The 26,220-nt window shown below is 41.5% G+C and overlaps 3 protein-coding genes across 3 annotated transcripts; all 3 read right to left on the bottom strand.

Annotated features, from left to right (window-relative positions):
- Positions 1 to 290: 290 nt before the first annotated feature.
- On the bottom strand, positions 291 to 1,241 carry LOC129688600 (olfactory receptor 52D1-like). Its single transcript, XM_055623530.1, has one exon. It carries the CDS (start codon positions 1,239 to 1,241, stop codon positions 291 to 293), a length of 951 nt encoding a protein of 316 aa, XP_055479505.1.
- A 12,839-nt stretch (positions 1,242 to 14,080) lies between these two features.
- LOC129688601 (olfactory receptor 52H1-like) lies at positions 14,081 to 15,028 on the bottom strand. The gene has a single exon (XM_055623532.1). The coding sequence runs from the start codon at positions 15,026 to 15,028 to the stop codon at positions 14,081 to 14,083; it is 948 nt and encodes a 315-aa protein (XP_055479507.1).
- A 10,025-nt stretch (positions 15,029 to 25,053) lies between these two features.
- Positions 25,054 to 25,995, bottom strand: LOC129688753 (olfactory receptor 52H1-like). The gene has a single exon (XM_055623714.1). The coding sequence runs from the start codon at positions 25,993 to 25,995 to the stop codon at positions 25,054 to 25,056; it is 942 nt and encodes a 313-aa protein (XP_055479689.1).
- Positions 25,996 to 26,220: the final 225 nt, after the last annotated feature.

Raw genomic sequence — 26,220 nt, 5'->3', positions numbered from 1 at the left:
GCTCTTTAACTCCACTTTCCCTCTACTGTTAACACATGAGCTTCTGGAGGGAGACACAGTAAGCCTCCATGGCTCTTCTTCAAGTCTTCTACATTTCCTCCTAACTTACTGTTTTTCCTTTCAAGACTGAACATCCATCTGTAGCCTACACCTAACTTTTTAGGTATGAAAGGGTTGCATTGAGACCTTCAAAATCTCAGACATTCCATGATACTGACGTACTGAGATTAGTAGAAGCAGCAACCTCAAGCCAGCAAATCATTAGTCCCTTGTACATGTAGAGATTATTATCACCTCCTCTTTACGAAATAGTCAAGTATTCTCAAGCGGATTTGTTTTGTATTGATGCCATAAACTAGGGGGTTGAGAACAGGAGGCACAAGGAGATAAAGATTCGCAAGTATGATGTGTACCTGAGGAGGCACGTGGTGGCCAAAGCGGTGAGTGAAAAATGAAAAGAATGCAGGGATATAGAAGACAAGAATCACACAAATGTGGGCTCCACAGGTGCTGAATGCTCGGAACTGGGCGTCCTTCGAGGGCAGTCGCAGCACGGCCTGCAGGATGAGGACGTAGGAGGTGGCAATGAGGACCACATCCATGCCGGTGACTGAGAGCGCTACAGTAAGACCGTAGATGGTGTTAGGCTTGATGCTGGCACAGGACAGCTTGGCTATGCCCATGTGCTCGCAGTAGGTGTGAGGGATGATGTGATGTCCACAGAAGGGTAAGCGTTCAATGAGAATGACAAAGGGAAAGACAAAGAGAAGGCCGCGCATCACACAAGCCAGACCAATCTTCCCAATAACGATGGCATTGAGGATAGATGTGTAGTGAAGAGGTCGGCAGATGGCCACGTAGCGGTCAAAAGCCATGGCCAGCAGAACAGCCGACTCTGTGGCAAAGACCGTATGAACGAAGAACATTTGGGTGAGGCAGCCACGGTAGGAAATGACATGGGACCTGAGCCAGAAGATTGCCAGCATCTTAGGCAATGTCGTCGAACAGAGGACCAGATCCGTAATGGAAAGCAGGCACAAGAAGAGATACATTGGTTCGTGGAGAGCTCTGTCTGTTACAATGATGTAGAGGATGGTGCCATTTCCAACCAGAGCAAGGATGTACATGGAGCAGAAGGGAATGGCAATCCACACATGCTGGTCCCGCATCCCAGGGATACCAAGCAGAACAAACGTGGAAGGGTGGAAGGCGGTGGTGTTGGGAACAGAGGCAGGGAGCATCGTGATGCAGGGGACAAACCTTCTTCCTAAAAGTGGACAGAAAATGAAAGGTTGTTATCCTAAATGCCACCTCTGCCTGCTAAATGCCCACTTAATCTCTTCTCCTTCATTCACACCAATGCTGCTCAAATTCGTGTCGTCTTTGTTTCTAGTATACATTATTAAGTATCTTTAAGTAACCCTGTTTGTCTCACTTCCAGGATCTCTGTCTTCAGATAAGACTGCAACGTTGTGTCCCAAACATTCTAACATGAATGCAATCAGTGTCAATTCAAAGTTAACCTTTCTTAGTGCACACAATATGTGCGCTGAGAAAGTGCATTCAACTTGTCTAGCTTGCCTTCTACCATCTTGTATTGTGTTCTGGGCCCTGGGTCACTGGCATGAATTGCATTCCTCACCTTCTTACTGACAGAAGTATTTGACCATAGAAAGGAGCAGCCTGCTGCTGGAGAGGAAGGAAGTGATGGGTAGGCATTTTTTTTCCTACAATCTAGAAGTCTTATTAAAACTTTGGTTTCCTTGGCTGAACTGTCATTTTAGCTCTGTCTTACTCTGGTGATCTTACTCTTATTCCTCAGCCCAAAGACTGTCATAGTTTCTGCTGTCACCTATGCAACTCCACAGCATCTGTGACAGCCCTACACATGTCCACTACTTTGTAAATAGCCCCTCAATTCCATGCTCCTAAATTACCTACATACAAAGTTGATCTCTTTCCTTTTGGGATGCTAACACCAAGACATGCAAAGCTCTTCTTACTCTTTCTTCTGACTTCCTACCCAGCATATTTCACCTCACATTTTATTGTATACTTCATATTTCCATCATACTGAGTGCTGTGAAATATCTGGGACATGCTTTCTCAAACTATATGCCTTTCATATGTCATTCATTCTACACAAAGACTGTTTCTGTTTGTCACCTGAAACACTGCTGTCACCCAGATGTTAGCTGAATACATTTTCTTCTGACACCTGATCTCATGTAGTGGTACAAACATACATACATACATACATACATACATACATACATACATACATACATACACACACACACACACACACACACTACATAGACAGAGATTAAATCAATGTAACAATTTTAATTCCTTAAAAATTATGTATGTTTCTTACAAACCTCACACTCATTATACTGTGAAGCTTCTGAGTCTTAATTTTTTCATGTCCAACATGTATGTCTTATAGACATTAGGCCAATAAACAATGTTTAATGAAGAATAAGTAAGGCTTGTGCTCAGAAGTTAAGTTTTCTAACAGACCTGGATAAGTGACTATTGTTGAAAAATGGGAAATTCCTCCTGAGAACTCTCTTTATGAACAACATAAGACCTTTCGTCCCTGGATGCATGGTTTCTACCACATTCTCTTCACTACATATATTCCAGGAAAAGCTCTCTATCACTTCTCCTTTAAAATACTATAGCATTGATAATATTAATTAACTAATAAGATTAATAATACAAACCAGGTGCAGAAGTGCACACTTGTAATTCCAGCACTTGGGGAGGCAGAGGCAGGCAGATCTATGTGAGTTTGAAGACAGCCTGGTCTACAAAGCAAGTACAGTACAGCCAAGGCTACGTAGAGAAACCCTGTCTCGAAAAACAAAAACAAAAGCAGGTTAATAATGCATAGCTTAATTGAATTGAATTTATATAGTTCATATCTGTCTGTTTCCAGACACATGCATGGGTTCTCTTATAGACTATCTCCAGACTAGTCTGCTCCGAAGCTTTGGAGCACAGTATGTCAGAGCACTCAGCCTGACATCACCCAGATGAGTACTCTGAGACAACTGTCAAGCAACCATAAAAAGCAGACTTATGTGGGAAGCATACCATGCAAAAGGCATGCCAGTGTGAGGAAGCCTGTCACAGATATTTCACAGACACTACGCTAAACACATAGGTGCAGTAAGACGACATACTAAATCCAGAAATGTCAACGTCAGGATGGAATGCTGCACTGGGGTGTGCTGGGAAGAAATGTCACATAAGCCAGTTTCTGCTCACAGGAGTCTCCCTGGAGAAAGTGACCTCTACGCTCCAACTCTTCACACTCTTCACACATCTCTCCGGCAGCTTGGCTTCCAGTACTATCACCCTTTTGCAGATCTTTTCTGTGGTTCAGTCTGAAGCACGAGAGCTAGAACCTAAATTTAGATTACCCAAGTTCGTTTGAAATATGTCTCTACTGCATATCACTTGCTAATTGTGCTAACTTGAGTGCTTTTTAAAAAATTCCTTTCTGCCCTACATATAGATGATAGCACCTCATGTATGCATTACTAACTGAGAAGGCATGTGAGACCTATGATGTAGCCTAAATAACTTAATGCACATTATTGAAAATGTTCACTCTCCTCATGATTTGGGAATCTGACTCCTTCATCTATGTACTTAGCTCTAAAAATAAAAGAAAACTTTACTTGAAAAAGTTGATTTGAAAGGTGTATCAGCCCTTCTTGAATTGTGCACTTTACTTTGGTAAAAGGGTACTATGATCTGACCATTCCTCAAATCAAGGCCTCACTTTGAAAATATTCAAGGCTGGTCCTCATGTAACCAGGATAGGTAAATGCCCACAATCTATACGACTGGATAACTCCCCAACAATCTCAGTCCTGCCAAGCTGCAAGTGTTGTTGAATTCTTCTCGTTAATTTGCTTGGGGGTCAAGGAACTATTGTAATATTTGGGGTCCTCCTATGTATAAGGAACAAATGTGTTTTATGTGTTATGAAGAGCAGAGTAAGGATATAAAAATGATTACATTACCTAATGAAGGTAATGTTTATTCAGTCACCACTTTTTACCAGGAAAATGTTGCAGCAAAGATGTATTTGCTTGTGGCTTTCTAAAATTAATACACAGGAAATTCTAAGATTATCTACATGAGAGAAATTAAATTTATAAGGTTCCATATGTGTTCAAACACTGAGTAGACAAAATGGACTTTCAGGGGATACTGAATAAGTTCTTAAGACAATAACAATGCGCCACATTGGTAAATGTAATAGCTGTTGCTTTCACCCATTTGGTCAGGTGTGAGAGAGAATAAAATGTAATTAAGGTTTTCCTATCTATAATTCCTCATAATATCTCGTTTTATACCTTTAATATGTACAATGAATATTTTAAAGACTCCAGAATTGCTAACCTAATTGTTTTAAGGATGCACCTAGAGATCCATCTACCCTATCTTTAGAACACAAGGAAAACAGCCAGAGATTAAAACCTCAGACTGCAACAGGAAAGATTCATGCAGACACACGTGCGCACACACACACACACATACACACACACACACATGCACTCGCACAGACACAGCTTGCTTGTGTAATGTTGGTATGCCTTATGCTTTGTAACCACCCAAATGCCTGAGGCGTTCAAGGAACTAGTTTCTGTAGAATAGAGATCTGTCTGAGATGATCTAAAAGTAGTGAAAACAAATAAAAACCCTTGGTATTTCTGAATAGCTGTCATCTCTCCTGCCTTCCCCTACCTCTCTTCCTGCCTTTACAGAAGTATTTTTTTTACTTTATTTACAGCCCATTATATTCGCCAAACACTCACCCCAGCCTCAGGAGTCAACAGAAAACTCGCCCCAGCACAAATAATGTAGTTCCTGGTACATGAGGTCTGAGGTCTGCTCCTTTTCACCCTTAGCTTGTGATGCTGTTCTTGGTCCAGAGAGGCTGAGACTGGCTCAAAGTGCTGTTGGGCTCAGATGCTAAAAATAGAGGTAAATTTTCAGATGTGATCTCAGGGGATACGTATTAACCATGGCAAGATCTGCTTTTAAAGTGTGAATAGTTTTTTTTTCCTAATTCAATAGTTATTTCCTAATGGAATAACAGACTCTCAGACTTTGGACAAAATGATGTAACCAAACAGTGCCAGACTGTTGGAAAAAGTAATTTAGGAGAAAGGAAGGAATCAACAAGTAAAGAATCCAAAGCGATAGATGGATAGATAATAAGTTGAATTTGCAGTTTTATTGTTTTGCCTGACCTGGACCCTCATATTAGCTATTTTTTTAAGTGTTAATAGTGTTGCTGGGATTTTTATTTACTGAAGAAAAAAAATCTTCTTCTCAGCATGCCAAGACGAGTCTCAGACCTCAGCCTTGTGTTGTTCACTATACACATCTTTAAGATTCAGTAAGTTCTTAAGGGACAAGAGAAATTTACTGTTTGCAAATGTCATGGTGGCTGTGTCCTGATAGATGGTATAAGAAGAAAACTTTAACATTCAAGGTTCAGATCATGTTCAATCTATGTGCTGTGTCAGTCTGGTAAATGTTGGAGTCACACGCAATAAGACAGAAAATATGAAGGTCATTTACAATGCACAGAACACATATGCCTATGTGAAGGCCAATTGTCAGCGTTTTAGAAAATGAATACACATTTAAATTGGTAGAGAGCTGTAGCTAACATAGCACTCCAATCAGAGATGCTTCCAGAACATCTTTCAATATAGCACATGTAGCTGATGCCTATCCTATGGTTATATGCCTAAAGCAATCTATAGCTATTATTTGAATAAGACATATTCACCCCAAGTCCATGTACTGGCTTGGGTGTCGAAAACGAGTTTTTCATCATTTGAGTCATCTGACCTAATCAACTGTTTAATACTGTGATGATATCATAATATGGTGACATTATTAAGAGTTGGCAAGATGTAGGGATTAATGCCTTGTAGGGAAGAGATAACTGTTAGTATGCCCTAGAAAAAAAAATGTATCTTGCTCCTTGTATATGCTTTCTGCTTCCTGTTAACTTTTTTCAGTTTATTTATTTATTACAATTTATTCACTTTGTATCCCAACTGTAGCCTTCTCCCTCATCCCATCCCAATCCCACCCTCTCTCCCACTTCTCCTCCCATGCCCTTCCCCCAGTCCACTGATGGGGATGGGAGTCCTCCTCCCCTTCTATCTGACCCTAGTCTATCAGGTCTCATTAGGACTGGCTGCATTGTCTTCCTCTGTGGCCTGGTAAAGCTGCTCCCCCCTGTGGGGGTGGGGGTGATCAAAGAGCCAGTCACTGAGCAAGATAGGACCCTACCACAGAGGGCCTCTGAAAGACTCTACCCAGCAGGGTATCAACACAGATGCTGAGACTCATAGCCAAACTTTGGGTAGAGTACAGGGAATCTTAGGAAAGAAGGGAGAGACAGAAAGACCTGGAGGGGACATGAGCTCCACAAGGAGAGCAACAGAACCAAAAAATCTGGGCCCAGGGGCCTTTTCTGAAACTGAAACTCCAACCAAGGACCATGCATGGAGATAACCTAGAACCCCTGCACAAATAGATGTAGCCCATGGTAGCTCAGTCTCCAAATGGGCTCCCTAGTAAGGGGAGCAGGGGCTGTCTCTGACATATTGGCTATCTTTAATAAGAGATGTATCTAAATTGAATTCCTCCCAGCTGATATTGACCACTCCAATTTAATGTATTTTCAGTGGTGATTCTCTTTCTTATATTCTTCACCTAAGTATACAAGGTGATAAACTATTTAGTTGCTGCTTATTACGGTTCAGTATGAGTATAGGGGAAAGGGCCAAGGAATGAAGACCCTGCCCCTGACTTTATCCCATGCATGAGCCAGGGAGAAGGGAAAAACTCCCTCCCCCTTGCTTGACCCTAAGAGGGTGGAAATCCCCACCCCCTAACTCAGCATTAACAGCCAAATAATGTTTCGGAGTTAACATCCAAGCAATACTTCTAGTCTTACTGTACTTCTCCACTAGCTCACTGCGCATGCTCCAAAGACTCTATAAAAGCTCGTCCCTCTGCCCAGAGCTCTGTTGCCTCTCTCCCCAGTCAGAGGCACCGGCCATCCTGTTTTTCTCTTTAATAAACCCCTTGTGTAAGCTTGTTGCATGGTGTGACATTGTGATATGTCTTGGCTCCTAACTGCCAAGATGCCTTTGTGCTGGAAAAACCTTTATAGTGATGTGTAAAGGAACTTATAATCGGAGCTACAGTGTTGTGTTGCACACTTTAGCTGCCGAAGCGCAACAGTAACACATGCACACACCAACACAAATGTATCTATTCTCCTCAAAGGAGGAGCCTACAACAGACCAAAACAATGATTATATCAATATTCAATTTGGTGGGCCAGTGAGTTTTTTTTTATTGGGGCTACAAACAGGAGTATGGGTGAGGCGTTACTTACCAGAAGCAGAAATGACTCAAAAGCAGCTACATCACCAGAAAGTCCACTCCAATATAGGTGATAGCCCCTAAACACTACGAGCCTGGAGTTCTCTCTACAGCCTGCAGAAGCCTGGCTGTCCTGTTGTCTCTCTTCACCATTTAGTTCGTCAGAGTTCCCACCCCCAGATACTGTTTACGTACTCTTCTGCCCGGAAGGAGTCCTCAGAAATCTAAGAAGTTCCTGTTATTCTCATCAAAGGAGCTTTTGTTTCTCTCCTGAGACTCATGAGTTCCCCTTCCTTCCTAGAGGAAATGTTTTAATTTGGAGAGAATGTTGTAATTAGGAGGAAGATGCCATAGGAAATATTGATAAACAAGTGAGAAAGGACTTACGAGAAAAGGCCCAAACTGGTGACAGACATTTTTATTATTTTCACAGTTTGATACATATACACAACGTATTGTGATTGTACTATCCCTCCTCCCACACACACTGCTGCTTAACTCTTCTTTGCAGCTAATCATGATCTTACTCTCCTGTCTTCGGGAATATGTCTCCAGGTCTTTCACAGGTGGTCAGGCCTGCTGTTTGTTGATCACCATGCTGCATCAAGAAGACTAACTTTTGAAGTCCTCTCTTCTTCTGGTCTGTGTTTTTGCTCCTCCTCTATGCTGTCCCCAGGGCCTTAAAGTGGGTGCTATAGACAAGGATGGGCATTTTCAATCATTATTATAATGAGCGTAAGTTAAAGCTATGTTGTTAAATGAGATCAGCATGCAGTCACTGACTAAAATGAGCACCAAATATTATCCCTAATATTTACCAGAAGAGAAGAATCAGTGAAGAAAATACAGGAGTAGTCACAGGGTACAATAATGTCACTAAAACCAACTGAGGGGGACAGTTTGAGAGGATGCAGAACTCTGGAGGTGGCTCAGCTGGTAAAATGCTTCCCTTATAAGCACAAGAACTTGAGTTCAGATTCCCAACTCCACATAAAAGCAAGGGCTGAAGTGCATGGCTGTGTCCCCTGTGCTGGGGAGCAGGGAGCAGGGGGTCACTAGAGCACAGGGGGTCACTAGAGCACAACCAATGAGTCTAGCCAGTCAGAGTTCAGGTCCTGTGAAAGACCTTGCCTCAAAAAAGTAAGATGGAGAGCTCCTGAAGAAGACATCAGTATTGATCTCCAACCTCTACATATACACACCTGAGGTACACATACACCACACGTACACACAAAAAGTGAGGGTGTGTAAGTGAAATCATACATAATTGTGTCATATATCACAAGTTAATCAAGGAATAGAAGAACTTGCAGTGAGCAGCTGACGTGATAAGAGGTTATTATCCTTCACTGAAACAGACTAGTTAGAAAGAAAAGTCTCAACAGGAGAGGTAGGGTTAAAAGAGAGAAAAATGGAGGTTACTCTTATCAAAATACATTATATACATGCACAAAATTGTCAAAAAACACTATATTAAATTGTTTTTTATTTTTTATTTATTAATTACACTTTATTCACTTTGTATCCCCCCAAAAGCCCCTCCCTTCTCCCCTCCCAATCCTCCCCTCCCTCCCCCTTCTTCACGCACGCCCCTCCCCAAGTCCACTGATAGGGAGGTCCTCCTCTCCTTCCTTCTGATCCTAGACTATCAGATCTCATCAGGAGTGGGTGCATTGTCATCTTCTGTGGCCTGGTAAGGCTGCTCCCCCCCCTCAGGAGGAGGTGATCAAAGAGCAGGCCGATCAGTTCATGTCAGACACAGTCCCTCTTCCCATTACTATGTAGAGTAGTACATAGTAGACACTTAGACACTAAACTGCCATGGGCTACATCTGTGCAGGGGTTCTAGGTTATCTCCATGCATGGTACTTGGTTGGAGTATGAGTCTCTGGGAAGACCCCTGTGTTCAGATTTCTGGTTCTGTTGCTCTTCTTGTGGAGTTCCTGTCCTCTCCAGATCTTACTGTTTCCCACTTCTTTCATAAGATTCCATGCACTCTGCCCAACAGTTGGCCATAAGTCTCAGCATAAATTGTCAAAAAGTTTCAATAAAAACCATTATGATTTTAAAAATAAAAAAATAAGGAGATGTAATGTCGGTGAGAGCTAGTTAAGTAGAAATGGAGGTGAGAATGGGAAACAGTGGATACAGGTAACTGCTTCAAGGAGATGCTCTGTGGTGGAAAGCACAGAATCAGAACATCTGGAAGAAAATTGAGGTAAAAGAAAACAATAAATGCAGGCTATCCAGGGAAGAGGAATGTTATCAACTGTATGTACTGACAAGGAGTAAAAATCCTGTGAAAAGAATAAATGTGTATCCCAGAAACAGAAAGACTCACAAGGTATTTACTCACTTATAAGTGGATATTAAATATATATTTAGGATAAACATATTAAAATCTGTACACCTAAAGAAGCTAAGTAAAAAGGAGGACCCTGGGTAAGATGATCAATCCTCACACAGAAAGGCAAACAGGGCAGACATTGGAAGAGTGAGAAAACAGGGAACAGGACAGGAGCCTATCACAGAGGGCCTCTGAAAGACTCTACCTAGCAGGGTATTAAAGCAGATGCTGAGACTCATAGCCAAGCTTTGGGCAGAGTGCAGGGAATCTTAGGAAAGAAGGGGGAGACAGAACTACCTGGTAGGGGACAGGAGCTCCACAAGGAGAGCAACAGAACCAAAAACTCTGGTCCCAGGGTTCTTTTCTGAGACTGATACTCCAACCAAGGACCATGCATGGGGATTACCCATGGGCACAGATGTAGCCCAGGACAGCTTAGTCTCCAAGTGTGTACTCTAGTAAGGGGAACAGGGACTGTCTCTGACATGAACTCGGTGGCTGGCTCTTTGATTACTTCCCACTGATGGCAGCCTTATCAGGCCACAGAGGAAGACAATGCAGCCAGTCCTGATGAGACCTGATAGGCCAAGGACTGACGGAAGGGGAGGAGGACCTTCCCTATCAGTGGACTTAGAGAGGGGCAGGGAGGAGATGAGAGAGGGAGGGTGGGATTGGGAAGGAATGAGGGAAGAGGCTACAACTGAGATACAAAGTGAATGAACTGTAATTATAATAATGTAAAAAATAAAAATAATAAATAATAAATGGTTCATCAAGATTGAAGACAGGATCAATGGGCTTGTGGCTGCATAGTTAGACTTTGATGTGTTTGCTGAGCTGCTTTACAAGCCTTTGAAATGTATGTTTTAGGTGAAAAAGAGGAAGAAGTGAGTGCTAAATAAGGAGAAAATTTTATATTTGAATTCTAATAATTCAATTATAAAATTGATGTTGGCAAAAAGGACAATTAAGAAATGAGGAAATTGAGTGTGAAAAGTCAGTGAGATCAAATGATGTCATTGAGGACAAAGAGTGTTGAAATGGGACTCTGGAAAGGAAGAAATGATGGACTCTGGAAAGGAAGAAATGATGTAGCAGGCATTAAATAAACGCATGAAAGTTAGATTAAGACTAATTTGCATGTGATGATACAAATTGCAATTCCAAGGCGTTTCCAGGATAAAGTTTCAGGAATGCAAGTGCTTGAGCTGTTAAAGACAGGTCAGAGTACTTAGAGTGCAGCTGCCTCGGTCGTCTGTGTGCATAGAACGGTGAACGTCTGGTTTAAAAGTAATTTGTTATCATCTCTTATGTAGCCTCAGCAACATTAGCTGGGAATGTCTTACTTAGGTTTTCCTCTTGGGTGTCTACAGTCACATACAATGAGTCGGGACCAACCTTGATCAGAATTAGTGCAGCAGGTGCTGGCTGTTAACCAGAAGTCCTGCTCGGACTGTCAGCATCTGCGTACAGTTTAATAGTCTCGTGCCATGGTGGTTATGGACCAAACGGTATCCAAAATATAATTGCTTAAATGCATTAAAGAGAAAGCTGTGAAGTTTCTTATAACATTGCCTCTTGTATCACAAAATGATGCATCTGTTTTTGAAAAAAAAAAATCAATAATGTCTGCCAAGAGACAAAACAAAAAAATCAGGACACACATCTTGAAGCAGGAGCAAGTAATACTGCAGATAAGTGTATGACACGCAAAATATTTTATCCATTCTCGGAAAATAAAACTAAACCAATTTGTTTTCCAGTTGCAGTTATACATATCTCCCTATAACCATTCCCACGATAGAGCTAGTTAAAAGCCACGTCTCACTGACGTTGAGAACAGAGGAGTTCAGACACTGGAGTATGGAGAAAGAGGGAGATGTCAATGCTTATGTGAACTCACAAAACTTGCAAAAGATCGAGCCAGATAAAACTTCCAGTTGGATGGACAAGAGGCCACCAAGGCCTTCCCCCTGGCTGAGGAATTGTGGCAGCTGACGGCTGCTAGGGCAGGTGAGTCACTTTCCTTTGGAGGAGTAGCCACTGGCAGATTGCCTGTGCCCCTGTGGATGACCCCACACCAGTGTTCACATGAACCGAATTAATTTTACTCAGTAGATCAAAACAAATAAGTACCTAACTATATTCACCCGATACATAGTTACATATGTCTTTAAAAATGATAAATGACCTATAACTGTATCTGAAAACATTTTTGAGCCTGTCCTCTGCTGGAGACAGCTGCAGGCTCAAAGGTTTCTGTTTATTGAGCAGTGACTACCCATGCTCCTTTGTGTCGTCACGGATGATATGCTCATAAGCGCTTCTAGGGACTCTCGAGTCCGGTGTGTGTGTGTTGTCGGGTTTTCTCCACTAAACAAAACATTATGCCTAAGCACTTTCTACATTGTCGAATGTCTGATTTGGGCAAAAAGTTAGAATGTTATAGGGAAATATCTTTTTAATATTCTTAGAAGCCCCTTTGTCCAGATGAAAAGGTTTATTAGATTCACTCTTAGTATTGCTCTGTTCAAAGAATATTCTTCCAGCCTTTTGCTGTAAGACTGTATATAATCCTGTACCCTGCAGCCGAATTTTGTTTGTGTAGTCTTTCATCGTTTGGAAACAATGGGGGGAGGGAGCATTACTATTTGAACCTATCCAACCATGCCACCTTTACATTTATTCTGCTTGAAACCAAATTAATTTCATTTTTATCTTACATTCAGTACTACAGCATTCTTTAGCCAAATGGCCAGTGAATTAGGCACATTCCTGTCTTCCATATTACTAACATAGCTGTCTAGAATCTCACTGGACTGATGTCCAACTTGGGTCACTGCTGCCGAGTCCAGCTATCAGACTCTAAATTGGGGTTATTCACCACTGCCTGGGATGCGCAGGCCACAGCAGGGGGAAAGCAAAGGGAATCTGGTGAAATCAAGCTCGTTAGGAGACCCAGCGGAAACTGCAGAGACTTTTTAATGATATGACCGTAAGTATAAGCCCTCAAAGGTCATTGCTACCGAACATTATTTCTCAGTGAGTGCCACAGTTCAGCCTGTATTCAGGAAGGTTGTCAAGCCAGGCGGCGGTGGCACACACCTTTAATCCCAGCACTTGGGAGGCAGAGGCAGGCGGATTTCTGAGTTCGAGGCCAGCCTGATCTACAAAGCGAGTCCAGGACAGCCAAGGCTGCCCAGAGAAATCTTGTCTCAAAAAAAAAAAAAAAAAAAAAAAGGAAATTAGACTGTAAATATTGCCATTAAAATGACAAGAATCTCATAATACAAGTAAGTATGGGCATTGTAAGATATTGTTCTATTTTTGAAAAAAAAATCTGCCACTTTAAGTACAAATTAAAGGGTCATCTATCTAGATACTAAAATCTCCAATAATCATGGAGGCAGTATGTATTTGTGGTTGCTGGGTTGCTGTTTTGTTTTGTAGAAAATAGTATTGTACAAAAGTTTAAAAAATCTTCCAAAAAAAGGCTCAATCAGTAAAGGTAATTAATAATATATCTGACTATAAGGTTTACAGGTGGGAAGTTTTAGGCTAACTGGTCAATATTACTCAAGTAGCAGTTATGTGGAGCGTAAATACCTTTAACTGAGAAAATCGCATGTACCAATTCTATGGCATTTGTCAGAACACCAGAACTTCGTGATCTGGAAGTGGCAAATATTTTATTAGGTATCAAACTCTCTTAAAGAATCATTGCATGTTGTAGAGGTTCATTAGAAATGAGTAAAGCTGAAGTTTAAATTTTATCAAGTCCTTATATCCAGAATAGTTAAGAAAACCACTGTTTCGGAAGATTCAATTTTCACAGACAGTTCTTTTAAGAGAGTAATCATTTGCTGATTCCAGCTCTTATCTGAAAAGTACCCTCCAGAAATAGACCACATTGAGTAGTTTTTATTAATCTGTTTTAACTTGCTTATAGTTATAACCTTTTTATATTCTATGTAGTCAACATGCTGTCCCATACATCTTGAAAGTCTTATCTGATACTACATTTGATCTTAGCTCAAAGGCCGAGATCTTATTTACAAATGAGAGCTAAACCTCCCTCTTCTCTATCTTGTCATGCAAAGATGTCTTCTTCAGTTCTTATTTGGCTTCTCTAAACATGGGTTCATCTCCCACACTTTCTATCATCCAGAGTAGACATTCTATAATTTTCTATAAATTTAAGTCACCATTATGGATATTCCAGCTTTAAAAACATGAAAATACTCCCCAGTGGATACCATTGACTGTTTTCCTTCCCAAGCACCCAATGCCGTGTCAGTGGTTTAGTTTGGGAAAAAACAGGAGCTTGGTTTTGTCCCGAATCTGTTTAGTCCTTACCCCATAGATGATTGGATTGATGGCAGGAGGAATGGCTCCGTAGAGGTTGGCGAACATTATATGGAAGGAATGAGGGATATTATGACCAAAACGATGAGCAAGCACAGAGAACATGGCTGGTGTGTAGAATATGAGAATGACACAGACATGGGAACCACATGTGCTAAGGGCTTTCTGGCGGGCGTCCCGGGAGGGAAGGTTAAAGACAGCACGAAGAATAATAGTGTAGGAGACGCCAATCAGGATAAGATCAGACATGATAGTCATTACGGGTACCGCAAAGCCATACCAGATGTTGACAGAGATGTCAGCGCAGGCCAGACGAGCAACGCCGATGTGCTCACAGTACGTGTGGGGAATGAGGACGGCTCGGCAGAAGGGCAGTGGCTTTAGCAGGAACACACATGGGAAGATGATACAAAAGCTCCTGCTGATAATCGCCACCACAGTCTTGGTAATAGTCTGACGGGTGAGGATGGTGGCGTATCTTAGGGGGAAGCAGATAGCAGCATATCGATCAAATGCCATGGCCAGCAGGATAGCGGAATCCATGGCAAAGCTGAAGTGGAGGAAAAACATCTGAGTAAGACACCCAGGAAACGTGATCCGCTGAGGACCCAGCCAGAATATGCTGAAGGTTTTGGGAACACATGTATTACACAGGATGAGATCTGTAGCAGCCAGCATGGCGAGGAAAAAGAACATGGGCTCATGCAGGCTGCGCTCCATAAAAATGAGGTAGAGAAGGATGCCGTTGCCTGCAAAAGCCACAAGGTAGATAATGAAGAAGGGAATCCCAATCCACATGTGGAACTGCTCCAGCCCTGGGATTCCCAGAAGGATGAAAAAGCCTGGAGTAAAGCTGCTGAGGTTGAATGTAGCCATTGTGGTCGTGAGTTAAATGACTCTCATAAACTGAAAACAAAAAAGGCATGATAGTTACAGTGATCCACAGACAGTATCCCAATACCATTCCCTTTCAGGAGTCATCAGTTCTTACAGACTACAGAAGTAAAGCCATTGAGCCAAAGAAAATTGGTAATAGATATGAATAATTCAGTCATATAAAATATGAAAAGAGAATTCTATCTTTTCATTAAACTTGTTGAAAAACAGACGAGTGGCACTAATTATGAGCCTACAAAGACTTTCAAAGGCTGGTGATACCCCGTTCTGTGAAGGGCCTGGTGACACAGGAACCAGTGTAGCTATTATTGTAAAGAATTTACTGTCAAGCATTCCTGAAGATTAATTTGGTTGAATGTGTCCTAAAAGTGAAGGGAATAGACACATTTTCCTAGTGGCTTCAACCCCTTCCTAAGAGAACTGACTCTGCAAGCTGTCTTCTGACCTCCATACATGTCCTATGTTACACACACACATGCACACATAACTGTAAAAAATATACAAATAAAAAGTTAAAGAAAGAAACGAAGGAAGGAGGGGTTTTATAATACTAATAATATTCTACAGAAACAAATGTTTTGACAACTGAAGCAAAACTGATTATATTCAGAAAAAAAATGAATTGACAAAGATTGTTTATGAGTACTCAGAAGTGAAAATAACTTCTTATTAAATAATTTATGCAATATATACATAAAAGATTCTCAGAAATTATCTTCTTCTGAGTAGTGGCTTATTTAGATAGTTTACTCTGTTTTGTTTTCATAGCACTAGGAACTGAACCCAGGGCTTCACACACAATCTGCAAGCATCTTATCAAATTAAGATTCCCAAGTCTTTCGTGTTTAAAGGAGAAAGAAATAGCGCAAGGAATTTTCACGTGATTAATGGGCCTACAGAAGCTTTAAAATTTTTTTCTTTGCTTACTTCAAAAGCTACTATAAGCATTTTGTGAGAACCTAGGCATTCATGCATTCAGTCACTCAAATAAGAGTTCTCTGTTGCTTGGGGACATGGCTTGTTGGGAGAGTGCTTGTCTAGCACACACAAGGTCCTAGGTTCAATGTCTATTTGTTTGTTCGTTTTTAAAGTTTCTTGAGTCACATGGACTAGACCATAATTATAATCTATAAGCAGTATATTTTAAATAGTGTAATAAGGTAGAAAGTGGCAGCCTGAATTACTGTAACAAGATTAGCAAATTGATTTGTAACATGTAAGAATATAAACAATGAGCTAGAGAGATGGCTCAGGGGTTAAGAGCACTGGCTGCTTTTCCAGAGGCCCTGAGTTCAAGTCCCAGAAATCACATGGTGGCTCCCAACCATCATAGAGTGAGATCTGGTGCCCTCTTCTGGCGTGCAGGTATACATGCAGACAGAACATTGCATACGCAATAAATAAATAAATCCTTTTTTAAAAGAAAAGATTATAAACAATAAGATTTTTCAGTCCTTAGGAGGAGGATGAAATGAGTAGCATCAGAGGTTTTAAAAACAAGAAAGCTTATTGCCATGAACACCAAACCAGGTTTTTATTAGTTTATCTTCCTTCTTGTTTCCAGATTCCACTTTATATTTTACCTTTAAAAGTAATTTCAAGGGTTATTAAAAACAGGCTCCTGCCTCTGACATAATCTGATTAGCCTGCTCTTTGATCACCTCCCCCTGAGGGGGGAGCAGCCTTACCAGGCCACAGTAGAGGACAATGCAGCCACTTTTGATGAGAACTGATAGACTAAGATCAGAAAGGGGAGGAGAACCTCCCCTATCAGTGGACTTGGGGAGGGGCATGCATGCAGAAAAAGGAGGGAGGAGTGGGATCGGGAGGGGAGGAGAGAGGGGCTTATGGGGGGATACAAAATGAATAAAGTGTAATTAATAAAAAATTAAAAAACAACAGGCTCACTTCTGTACTATCTGGCAGGGCCAGCAAGTTCATATTAACTTGAAAACACATTTCCTGAGTGTATGAACCCTCCCACCTTCTCAGCACTCTTGTGAGCACATCCCCTCTGCAATGCACAGAGGAAAGAATTTCCATAAATCTCTTGGTCCTGTACCTTCCCAGGTCCTTGCTGTGATTGACGTGGTTGTAGATCTGTGGTTCCTGGCTGGCACTCTAAAGACTGCCAATGGTTCCTCTTCCCCGGACAAGTATTACACTAGCTAACAACAGTCCTAGGTGAAAAGTTTATATGGCCCTTCTCCACATCACAGGAGATAGCTGTGATGTGAAAAATCACCCCGACTGAAAAACACGCCACCTTTGATCTGCACACATGTCTTTCTTTTGTTGAAAACTTGTACTTACACACTGTCCCCACAAAATTTCCTCACCGAATGAAGGCTGGAAAGTATTTCCAGACATTCATGATCATCAAATCAGAGTGCTGATTACACTATCCTATTTTTTTTCCTGAGGCGTTCTCATCTAAGAAGCTGTAACTTTAAGAAGCAAGAAGTCAATAGTGTTCTTTGTTACCTCCTGAGAGAGTGTTGGGTGCAGCCTCACTAAGTATGTGTAGTATGAATCAGCAAAGGGGCCCTCTTGACGCCGTAATTCATTTCATCAGTCAATAATTATCATTTATCTTATGAATAAAGTTGATTATTGTTCCCAACCATGAGATTTACCCATCTCTCCCAGTCAACCTACCACAACATTCCACCGTAATAGAAAAGACAGGCGCCTGTATTCTACCTCTAGGAATTGCAAGATCTGGAAGGACACAACATTGGCTAACACATGTAAATACTCCAGAACTGGAGGAAGAGTCTCACCGAGGAACCCACCAGAGCCACTCCCCCTCAATAAATGATGCTCTCTGAAGACACTCATCTAGATGTGGGAAATTAGCGCCTTCTCCGGTCGCCTTCAAAGCACTAACATCCTGTGGCCCGCTCCAACAGTCAGCTTTGCGTTAAGTGTGTATGCTGTTCCACAGAGTGGTAGATATCTTAGTCGTTGCCCCCAACACCACTGAAAGAATGTGTTCACAAATACAAACCTGTGCTTGCTTACATGGAATAACCTGTAAGTCTCCGAGGCCGTCTTCCAGACTCCAGTGCGATGGCTGGCTGCAGTTGGGTGTGACCAGGCAAAAATCTATTATGAATGCATATTGGTATTAAAGGTTCACACTTTCTTAGGGTTGGAACATTTGCCTTCTCCAAAAGCCTAGAAATGCTTTGAGGAGAGCATTGGGATGCACTCAGACTTAAGTTGATAGAAACTCTTCCTTTACGCCGCTGTCTTATGTGAAGGAACGCTGTGAAAATATATTCAAAGTTCTACTCTGACTCTATTTCATAGAGCCCACCTGTGCCACAGCTCCTTCTCTGAACCCCGCCAGCCCTGTTTCTCTCCAGATCTAGCAATTTGATTTCTTCTGGGGGGTCTAGCCTGCTTCCTCCCCAGTTTATACCTTGGGAGTCTGGTCTTTTTGCAAAAACGGAGTTAAGACTGGAGAGCGCAAAAACACAGCAAGGAAAAGGCAGATAAAAGAACAGGAGAAGCAGACTCAGAGTCAGGAAATACAGACAGAGGAACAAAAGTAGCATACAGGGGACCATGCTCACAGCAGGGAGGAGCCAATGCAGAGCCCAGTGGGTAGAGTATTGATAAACATTCCTAGTTTTCTCCCGGGATCATAAACTAGTAGGAACAGAGTCTCAAAGCCTGGGAGACTTAGGTACCAATTTCCCAAGTTAGCCTAGGACACCAACAAATACACAGTCAAATTAACACCTTGATAGCTTAAGAATCTATCCTTCTGCTCATGTTAGTGGAAATTTGGGGATTTTAGAAGGGAAGGTAGTATGCAGTGAAAGGTAGAATACCTTCTCTTTTCCCTTTCCAAGATCTGTGACTACCACTCCTATAATAAGGGTTGAATTAAGCAAAGAAAATCCTTAAATAATGATTTAATGTTTACACGGTGTGGGCGAATTTAAAAAGAAAGACTCAACGAACCATTAAATTGTGTGTCTTTAAGCTTATTTTTTGAGATATAGTCAGTCATTACTGGTAGTAAATTGGGTGTCTTAACAAAGCCTTTTGGACTATTTTCTTTCTTTCTTTCTTTCTTTCTTTCTTTCTTTCTTTCTTTCTTTCTTTCTTTCTTTCTTTCTTCAGATTCTTGTTGGCCTCTCTGTGTAGTTTTTTTTTTTTCTCAGATAGAAGATTCTATGTTTCTTGAATGTGGTTTTTCTGGTATGCTTTTGGGCAAAGTACAGCATGACTTCTCTAAGTTTTATTTCTTGCTTTGGTGTATAATTTTAGTTTCTATTATCTTCTTTAAATAAAAAGTTTATCTGTTGGCATATGCCTTTAATCCCAGCACTTAGGAAACAGAGGCAGGTGGATCTCTGTGAGTTTGAGGCCAGCGTGGTTAACAGAGAAAGCTCCAGGAGAGCCAAGGCTACACACACATATGGAGAGAAACCCTGTCTTGAAAAAAAAAACAAAACATACAAAAAAAAAAAGAAAAAGGAGAAAGAAAGAAGGAAGGAAGGAAGGAAGGAAAGAAGGAAGGAAGGAAGGAAGGAAGGAAGGAAGGAAGGAAGGAAGGAAAGTTTCAATTTATGTGGGGGAAGGAGAATGGGAAAAGGCAGAAGTCAGAAGGAGCATTTCAATTCCTGAAGCCTTTCTCATTTTCTTCAGTTCAAAGTAGTTTCATGCCAAGGAGCTGTACTTTGGGGGATCATGTCTGAGCACCAACAGAGGCATTGCTAAGAGCTTGAGCTGAACATCCATAGAATAAGAATTAATAAGCCTTCTGTTCCAATACAGAATCCCATAAACTTGTTTTTGTTACCTTCAGCATCCATGGATGCAAACAACTTTATCATGAGTTGTCAGTAAGTACTGGTGAACTGAAATAAGTCTTTTTGGAAACTTAAATAACAGAACTCTGGGGACATTTCTGATATTGGTTGCTATCTTTGCAGGTTCAAGGTAGTTCGTACTTCCAGACGTCAGCACCCAGTCTCCCTGGTAATTCTCCCATATTTCCTCTGTGGAGAATCCACACTAACTTTGGTTGAGCCCATTAATCTGTGGAGTAAATCTCTAGTCCAGATAAAATTCAGGTTCAAAAGCCAAAGATACCCAGCCCTGGTGTTCACTTAGCCCTTCCAGCAGGAACATCTTTCACATAATCTCTCATCAACCCAACCAAAAAAAAAAAATCTGTGTTTGAAGTCCAGAGCTGAAATTCAGGTTTTGCTCTCTTCTACCCTTCCTTAGTGCTGCAAGTCAATGTGGAATATATGTGCTACAATCGTCAGTTTTCACATATGTGAAGATGTAAAGGTGATTTAGAAATGCTTAAAGAAAAGTTCCAGAGGCAGACACGGTGACACACACCTGTAACCCCATCAGGGGAGCTTGAGACAGGGAGATCGTGAGCCCAAGACTAGCCTGAGCTACTGAAAAAGTTCAAGACTAATGGAAAATGAAGACATGAAGAAATCTAATAAGACCTTTAAAAAGTTCAAGACAGGTCTGAGCTACATAGCAGGACTCTGTCTCAAAGACTGCACTAAATAAATAAAAGAATAAAACAAATAACAAATAAATAAAAGGAATATTAAAAATAAGGAGAAATTTTGAGTATTATACAGTAACAACTATGAACCTTCTACGGAGAAATAGTTTCTGTAGGAGTCTCCAAGTTTTCTGACTATGTAGACTGACTAATGAGTCCAGGCAGACTATTTTTATGAAAAATATGGATTTTGCTCATTAAGTAATGTGCATTCGGGTGCGCTTACAAGGCAGGTTTAACTAATTTGTCCAGAAGCAGGTTTAACTAATTTGTCCTCAATGACAACATAGAATCTTAAAGCTCAATACACTCATAGTTGTCCTGCTGAAGTTGTAATAAGTCCTAAATGTGAATTCCAGGTACCATGAGAATTCCTAAAAGATACCGTGATCCAGGGCACAGGATCTGGGGCCGTAGGAAAATCAGAGAAAGGAAACACTGGGACGCCTAAGGAGGAATGTCCAGGCAAAAAGACATGGGGGGAAGGGGAAATGCTGCCAATGCAACGCTCTAACCAAGGCAAGCGTGGAGAGACTTACTGTTTTAATGAACTAATAACAGCATTAGCCTGCTTCGTGGGGTTATTTTTGTAATTTCCAAAACAGCCTAGTGAAAATGACTTTAAAAGTCTGGAAATATTTTTCACAGGTGAGCTTAGGACATAAACAACACAATAGATTAAACAGTGCACTGTGGGATGTAAGCAGGTGAGAAAAGACAGAAAATGTTAGGAACTCCAGTTAAAGACGGTGTGTCACAAGAGCACCCAGAGGTCAGAGGACAACTCTCTCTCTGCCATGTGGTTCCCAGGGATTGAAATCAGGCTGTTGGGCTTGGTGTTGGGTACCAATCACAGAACTGCTGAGCCATCTCTCTGGCCCAAATTTGATAATTTTTAATACTGTTCTAACAAAGCAGCTACTACCAGAGTCTCTTGTGAGCTGCCTAAAGGGTATTGGACAAAACAAGAAAAATGACACATAGACTCCTGCTCTAATGTCATTGAAGTTTCACCCTCTACCAACTGGATGTGTTCATGACTAAATATGAATGACTTTGTTTCCCCTGCAGATTTCAGGTTGTATCCTCAGATGCTTTTTGTTGGTTGGCTGGTTGGTTGGCTGGTTGGTTGGCTGGTTGGTTGGCTGGTTGGTTGGCTGGTTGGTTGGTTGGTTGGTTGGTTGGTTGGTTGGCTGTTTGGTTGGTTGGCTGGTTGGTTTGTTGGTTGGTTGGCTGGTTGGTGTTTCTCCATGTAACAGCCCTGGCTGTCCAGAAACTCACTATGTAGACCTAGCTGGCCTCAAATTCACAGAGACCTGCCTGCCTCTGCCTCCTGAGTGCTGGAATTAAAGGTGTGGGCCACCACACTGGGAAGATATTGTTGAGAATGGGTTCAGGCACAGCTTCCATCCAACATGTACTGGCCCATTATGTTGTACACTGTTGGTAAATTGTCATATAGCTGTTTGAGTTCACTGAGAAGCTGTTCTGGAAGTAAGGTTGGATCCCCACCACCACCACCCCCATTTCACACACAAGTGTCTTTGCCTCAACGTGTCTTCTAAGACCTCTCTAACTCTGTGAGAGGGGGGAGAGACCACAAAAAACTAGCCCAAGAGAAATATCACGTGTCCTTCGAGGAAGCTTCTTTTGCAGTGGTGTCAATGACTACAGACTCCCACTTGAGAGTGAGAGACATGAAGGCTTCTGTGACAACCCCCCTCCAAAAAAAAAAAAAAAGAAAAGAAAAACTCTCTAAACAAACAAAAAAAAATGAAGAGAACTCTTAAAAATTGTGATAAGGTGCTGAAGTTCTCCACAAGTGATGGATTCCAGCAAGGGTTGGGTGCAGGAGGGGAAGGACTCGGTTTTCTTTAAGAGGCTGTCCGCTGGGAGTTTGAGTGTGCTCCAGCGAGTGTATGGGCAACACAAATAATTGGACTTGTTTTTTTTCTCCCCTTTTTCTTCTTTCTTTCTCTTCTTTTGTTTTAGACGGGGTCATAAGGGTGGGGGTGGACCTGAGTGGACAAGGAAGTGAAACTTCCAAATAATCAATAACAATATTATATTACAAATTTAAAACATTAACGTGACCTTGAGAACAGCTTAAAAGCTTTTTCAAGGGAGGTTACTGCTGTTTGCCGCTCGGTATGGAAGTGCCTGTGGGGTGGAGGAGAAGCAAGACCAACCTTAAGAAGCTCACCCTTAGAGAGAAAGCTCAATCAGAGCTTCCATTGACTCTCCACTTCCCTAGTCAGTCTCTACAGGTCGTTTGCTGGCCTCAGGCTTGGTGGTGCTACCTTCTCCTGTTTGTCCTTTTACTTGGAAGCCTCACCTGGGGTGTTATCCCCAGGACACTGTATCTGGAACTCAGCCAGATGGTTCAGCTGGGCTTCCGCAGTCAGTTTCTGCTGTGTGTTTTGAACATCCGATTTGACGATGTTATCTGCCTGTGTGACTATCATTTGTTTTGTTTTTGCTTTGGCATGTTATATTCTTAATAAAACCACTCATTAAAAGCCCAAAGAGTGATTAGCAGAGATCATTGTCCATATTCCACAGAACACCATGCTAAGTCTTGTTTCACACAAAATAACAGGACACAGAGTATGAGGGCATACTCATAGAACATATTTTCTGGAGCTGCTTCCTCCAAGGGAAGCAGAGGTGAACTGAAAATAAATTAAGCATGAATAAATGTAAATAAGATGCAAGACTTGGATTTTTATGAAGAAGAACATGTATTCATGATCCTAGGCCAATGGAATCATTGAAGAGTTTCAGCAAGTTGAAAAGTGACACCCTCATTGTAAATTGTAAAATGCTAACGCTGCTGTTTGTACAGAGCCAATTGTGGAGCAACTTTGTAACTTACTCCAAAAAGACCTTGAAATACTCATGGAGAGACAGATAATAGGTTGGAGCATAGCCAAATCTAATGCCAGATCAAAGATGAAAACGCAAGGCACACAGACGCACCTCCACCAGAATGACTTATGAGCACTTCAAACTCAAGTATTCAATTCAAATGCTGCACTGTTTTACTCTAGGGAAGTATAAGAGAACAGAATACACATAATAAGTTTCTGCTTTAACGTCCATTTTTTGGTGATGTTACCATGAAGGAAAACAAGAAGAAATACACTTTTGTACTGTAATTAATTAATTTACTCACTGTACATCTTGGTCATATTGCGCTCTTTGGTCCCACCCTCCCTTCCCCTTCCCCAATTCTTCACATAAGGGGAGCCTCACCCAGCCGCCCACCCAGCTCATCAGGTCGCATCAGGGCTGAGTGTGTCCTCTTCCCGTGTGGCCTGGAGAGGCAGCCCCTCTGTGGGAGTGGTCGCCTGGTCCTTGGTTGGGTGGCTTGATCTGTTAGTATGTAGTGCTTACATAAAGGCTGGTTCTGAGTTTCTAAATCAGTTTTGAAGAAATTAATTTTGAAGGATTTATAATCCACTAGTGTGTGATTTCACAAGATTATTAGATATATTATTCAGCATTCAGAACTACACAAACCTCTTTATGCATGCTATGTTATTATATTCTATATTAATTATATTAATATCTTACTATATAATCTTATATATTTATTCTTTTATATATTGCTTTATTCTATATATTAACATATTATATTGTTGGCTATTAATTTATTAATATATTATATGTTGTTATTATTGACTACATTATTAATTAATATATTTATTATGTATTGTTAAATTATTATATTAATATAGTCTATAATTTTTACAACCTTCTTCTCATCTATAAACTAAATGAACTGATATTACTTTTGGTTTGGGACCCAAACCAAAGGTTAAAAGGTTTAAAATTATTTTAATTAAATTTGTTATTGCTATGAAAACCATAATAGGTCGCCAAAATTTTTTTTTCTTCAAGTATGCAATTAAGAAAACCAGAAACAAAAAATTAACAACTCTATTTAATCTAAAAAGGGCAGGATAAATGGGGATTTAAGAGAGATGTTTGTCTTTTTTCACTAGTTTTCTTTTTTAAACAACTAAAGGAAACAGAAAGAACAGTAGTCGAGACGCGTAAGCATTTAGAAATTATAGCAGAAAGCGTTAGGATGGGTAAGTGCTTGACAAGGGGAAGCACAGTCTCAGTCACTAGTTCAGAGGGTAGGGAACACCCTACCCTCGGACGCTAGGCAGTGCCCCTCCTTCTGTCCATCAGTAAGTAATGCAAACCTCAGCTGTGGTGCTGCTCATGAGCACTGAGATCTATCAACTCTATCACCCAAAGTCTGACAACTAACTCGAAAGAAACCTGGATGTTTCCAGGGGATTGGAAACATCTATAAGCGTAGATCTCTCTGCTTTCCTCTTCACTATGCTTTGTCCATGAGTAGAATGACCACACTTCAAATAAACAGGAAATAAAAGTTCCACCAAATCAATGTTGCTTAACGTTAGCTTTCAGCGCCCACTCACTGTGTCTTCCCCAATGAGAAGAAAAGAAGGAATTTGTCCTGGATCTGCTTGGTCTTTACTCCATAAACAACTGGATTTAGAGCAGGAGGGATGGCCACATAGAAGTTGGCGAATAAGATGAGAACATTACGAGGGACACTGTGCCCAAAGCGATGAGCAAGGATGGAGAAGAAGGCAGGTGTGTAGAACATGAGGATGACACAGATGTGGGAGCCACATGTGCTCAGGGCCTTTTGGCGGGCACCCTGAGAAGAGAGCAGAAAGACTGCCCGGAGAATGAAGGTGTAGGATACAGCGATCAGGATGACATCGGAGATGACGGTCATGAGGGGAACAGAAAACCCATACCAGATGTTGATGGAGATGTCCGCAGAGGAAAGCCTGGCAACGCCTATGTGCTCGCAGTATGTGTGAGGAATGACACGCGTCTTGCAAAATGGCAACCGCTTCAGCAGGAAAACATCTGGCAGAATGACAGAGAAGCTCCTCACAATGATGCTCACCATAATCTTGACAATCACTTGTGGGGTCAGGATGGTGGTGTACCTCAAGGGCAAGCAGATAGCCACATAGCGATCAGAGGCCATGGCTAACAGGATCGCTGAGTCCACTACAAAGCTGAAGTGGAGGAAAACCATCTGAGTGAGACAACCAGAGAACGTTATTTCTTGGGACCCAAACCAAAGGTTACTGAGCAGTTTGGGCACTGTGGCCGTGGACAAGACGAGGTCTGTGCTGGCCAGCATGGACAGGAAGATAAACATGGGCTCATGGAGGCTCCGCTCCACCGCCATCAGGTAGAGGAGAATGCAGTTGCCTGCAATAGCCACATCATAGATGACGCAAAAGGGAATCCCGATCCAGATGTGGAAGTTTTCCAAGCCGGGTATTCCAGCGAGAATGAAGGAAGCTGGGTTGTAACAGCTTAGGTTGTACATAACCTCTGTGTTATCCGCTGGTTCTTGAACCTGAGGACAGAGATGCTTTCAGAATCATTCATTAAAGGTAAATGTTCCACTCTGGTGCAGAATATTGGTGACAAGTCAAGGTTCCTGCAGGGAAGCACCCTATTCCCAAAATGAAGAAATCCCTGTAGGTGACTCAAGGTTCCTGCAGGGAAGCACCCTATTCCCAAAATGAAGAAATCCCTGTAGGTGACTCAA

This window comes from Psammomys obesus, unplaced genomic scaffold (assembly GCF_907164565.1).
Source record: "Psammomys obesus unplaced genomic scaffold, mPsaObe1.curated_primary_1811, whole genome shotgun sequence".
Lineage (NCBI taxonomy): Eukaryota > Metazoa > Chordata > Mammalia > Rodentia > Muridae > Psammomys > Psammomys obesus.
Note: the sequence above shows the minus strand (reverse complement) of the source record. Positions and strands in the feature narration are given on the sequence as shown.

Bases quoted from the DNA above. Each gene is read 5' to 3' on its own strand.
- LOC129688601 (XM_055623532.1), bottom strand. From the start codon at position 15,028: ATGGCTACATTCAACCTCAGCAGCTTTACTCCAGGCTTTTTCATCCTT.
- LOC129688600 (XM_055623530.1), bottom strand. From the start codon at position 1,241: ATGCTCCCTGCCTCTGTTCCCAACACCACCGCCTTCCACCCTTCCACG.
- LOC129688753 (XM_055623714.1), bottom strand. From the start codon at position 25,995: ATGTACAACCTAAGCTGTTACAACCCAGCTTCCTTCATTCTCGCTGGA.